This window comes from Durio zibethinus, chromosome 25 (genome assembly GCF_047325235.1).
Source record: "Durio zibethinus cultivar Kanyao isolate XHJ-2024 chromosome 25, ASM4732523v1, whole genome shotgun sequence".
Classification (NCBI taxonomy): domain Eukaryota; kingdom Viridiplantae; phylum Streptophyta; class Magnoliopsida; order Malvales; family Malvaceae; genus Durio; species Durio zibethinus.
Window position 1 is genome coordinate 15,879,497 of NC_143186.1, and position 3,580 is coordinate 15,883,076.

General features: G+C 37.0%; 1 protein-coding gene across 1 annotated transcript; it reads right to left on the bottom strand.

Moving 5' to 3' along the window:
* Positions 1-258: 258 nt before the first annotated feature.
* Positions 259-2,048, bottom strand: LOC149511682 (putative disease resistance protein At5g63020). Its single transcript, XM_089754378.1, has 3 exons — positions 1,089-2,048; positions 841-1,035; positions 259-705 (listed from the first exon to the last, which is right to left on the bottom strand). Exons 1-3 carry the CDS (start codon positions 2,046-2,048, stop codon positions 259-261), a joined length of 1,602 nt encoding a protein of 533 aa, XP_089610504.1.
* Between the last annotated feature and the right edge of the window lie 1,532 nt (positions 2,049-3,580).

Here is a 3,580-nt window from a genome sequence, read left to right on the forward strand (position 1 = left end):
CAGAGTTATCCTCTTCAATTTTGGACAATTATATATAGAAATATACTCAATAGAATCACAAACCATTACTCCATTTGCACTACAAATGCTCTTCAATTCTGGTAGGCTTGTCAAGTGCAATGAACTTAATTTGGGAAGAGTAAAATTGATGGCACTTATTCGTTCTTGCTCCGATTCTGATTCTGGTGCTATTATTTCTTCCATATCCTCGCAATATTCAACCCATAAGTAATTCAAAATTTGGACGTTCTGTAAGACTCAATCGGACGAGAACAACTTCTTTATATTTTGACAATGAGATATGCTAATCGTAGAAAGAAAGGAAAAAACGTTGTGTGGCGGTAAGACAAACCGCGAGGAAAATGCCTCTTCCTCACACAAATCGACAATGCACTTCCTAATTTCCAAACGCTCAACATCAGATAGGACCTTAATATCATCTGTGCAGATGTTACAAGTAACAAATTCAATTACTCTTTTTGGCTTCGATGGAAGGTGAAACCATAGTGGTCCACCTACAGAAATGAAGTATTGACGAGGCCCTTCTGTTGGAGCATGCAAAGCTTTGATATAATTGTTCCACTCGTTCCAGTCATAAAAACTCCCTTGAAAGAATTCCAACTTCCTTAATCCACCTATTTCCTCTCCTCTCACGAATGTGTCATCATCCACTTCAAGAGGTTCAGAAGGCCATATTTTTAAGTGCTGAAGTGAAGTGAGATGTTATACTGGCATAAGACAAATCAAGATATTTGAGATTTACCAGCCTTTTCAACCCATGAGGGAGATCCTCTGAAGGGCCAATTTCTTTAAAGCTTGAAGTTTTGAAAAAGATGGCACCTTCCGTAAACCATGACACGCACCAAGCAACAATGTAGTGAGAGATTCCAAATTAGAGATGGAATTTGGCAAACTCTCAATCCTATAATTTTTGGAAAGATCAAGAATCTTGAGTCTATGCATTTGCTCAAAGAAACACTCTGAATACTCTTTATATCGCAATTGGACAACAATAAGGTTGTGAGCTTTTGACACCTTGGTGGCATTTGGGATGGAATTTGTAATTCCCAATTCTGCATTAATGATACCTTATCCAAATCTTCATTCCATTCTTGCACATTTGGTACCTCTTTCAATTCCAATCTAGCTCTCACCAAGAATCGTGGTCTTGCACTTGTGATTCGCAATGCCATGTCCCTCACAATGTCATGCAGCTTCACAGTATGATCTAGAGTACCGTTTTCAATCAAGCAACTGTTTTTTAGTTTATTCAATATGGCATGCCCCTTGTCAACCTCTTTCTGCATGCTATCCATTTCTTCCACAAGGCCCTCTGCAACCCATAGATCTATTAGCTCATCTGTGCCTATTTCCCAATCTTCAGGATATAATGCACAACAGAGGAAACAATGCTTCAATTTTTCATTTTGTAAACGATCATAACTGAATTGAAGCTGTTGAAACACCCTCCCTTCCATCCCGCTCTCACTTTCTACATGACTATTTAATGCATGGAGTGCATTCCTCCACTCATGAATGTCCCGTACACCCTTCATGCTGCTTGCTATTGTAACAATAGCTAAGGGCAAACCATCACATTCTTCAGCAACAGATTCCACAATGGGTAACAGATCCGGATGGTTCAAAACATCTTGACCTACTTTCTCTGAGAACAATCTCCAAGCATCTGATTTTGAAAGAGTAGACATTCTAACTACTCGACAACCCAAATAGTGACACACCCCTAATGACCGGGTTGTTACCACTAGTTTACTCCCATTAGAAGGCTCGGGGATGCCTACTTCCTCAAGAGAAAGTTTGTCCCATAGATCATCCAAGATTAACACATTCTTGCGTTTTCGAGACAACAGTTCGTAAATGAACCCTGCTCTTATTGCTTCATCTTCAGCTTTAGAACGGTCTACATCCACAGCATGCGCAATACCGTCCTGTAATTTAGAGATGTTCAACTCCTTTGATACAGTGATCCATATCACCTTGTTGAACTTTTCAGTCTCTTTTAAAAGTTGGTTGTTTATGAGCTTCATGACAGTTGTTTAACCTACACCTCCCATTCCCCAAACTCCAATCTTTGAAACACCATCTTCCATCAAATATGCCCAAATTTATTTCATAACTTCTTTTGCAACATCACCAATTAAGTTTGTTGTTGACAAAACTTGTCCAATCCACTGAGGCTCGTCAATCACAAAACCATCAAAATTCTTCCCTTTTTGATGAAGTTCTTCAACTTCTTGTATCTTTTCTAAAACGGTTTCTCCAAGGAATACATGCGGGGGAACATTGTTTCCACTAACTTCATTTTCAAGATTCAGTATTTCACCATTAATCCTTTCAACATTTCGAAACCAAATCTCAACTTCTTTCTTGAGTTTCTTTCTCGGTTGCAGCTGGACACTCTTTATTGATTCATTGTCCTCCTTCAGGCCATTTAGTTCCTCCAATTTTTTCTTCAGGATCGTTAAATTCTGATCAAGTACCTACAAAACACCCAATATGTACATCAGAATGCTATGTTCAGGTTTATACAATCTCTAAAAGAACTCAGGTAAACAGATTTATCATATAAAAGAAGCACACAGTTGACAAACAATAATTTGGCCATTGTCCCCAAACCTTTGGCCTAGTGGCTAAAAGCGTTTGAGGGGACATCAAAGATCTGGTTTCGAATCAGGCCTTCCCCTTCCCCTTATTTTAATTAGGGCTTTGCCCTCCTGATGTAACCAAATAATAATAATAATAATAATTTGGCCACAAAACCATTTTTTCCCCTTTAGAAAACATGTAAGCAATTTTCTAGCATTGGACGGAGATTAGCTCTTGTGTCGTTTTCTTAGTAGAAATAGTATTAGATATTTATGTTCGGTGATCAACTTAAGAAACAACATATTAAAAAAAAAGCAGATGACTACGTGTTATTTCTACATGTTGCAGTTAAAGGTATATTTATGAAATGCACTAATCAATATTTTTCAAAAAATCAAGCAATAAAATTCCGATTGGATGATAAATTTTACTTTCAAGATTCAACAATCATTCACTCATACGAGATGTATTCTAAGTTTACATCTGATCTTCATGGTTTATATCGACTCTATTTTCTGAAAGTCTATTTCTAAGACTGAACAAAAGTAAAGGAAAGGAAGCTTCCCCCTGCTCTCTTTCCCATCACCTCCTTTTTTGGTCTTTGTCATCTCTAGAGATGGTGTCTTTAAAAGCCTTTGAGATTGTAGATTATTGTGGATATATAATTGCTACAATCCAAATTTTGACAATCAAATTATTTTTGGTATAAACATTTCTAACTGTTTTCTTCTTCCAATCTGTTACAATCTAGCTCTTGATTTTTTTTTTTTTTTGGCCTTTTCCAGCGTAATTGCCATTTCTTTAACTTATATCACCAAAACCATCAGCTCTCCAGAATAAGAAACAGTAAGCAGATTACACAAAACTAAGGCAAGTGATTGTCAAGTACTGTAAAATTAAGGCCCCTAAATGGAAGAAATGAATCCAAAATTAAAAACTGTTCTGTGTGAAGTGTAATTATACAAATCATATT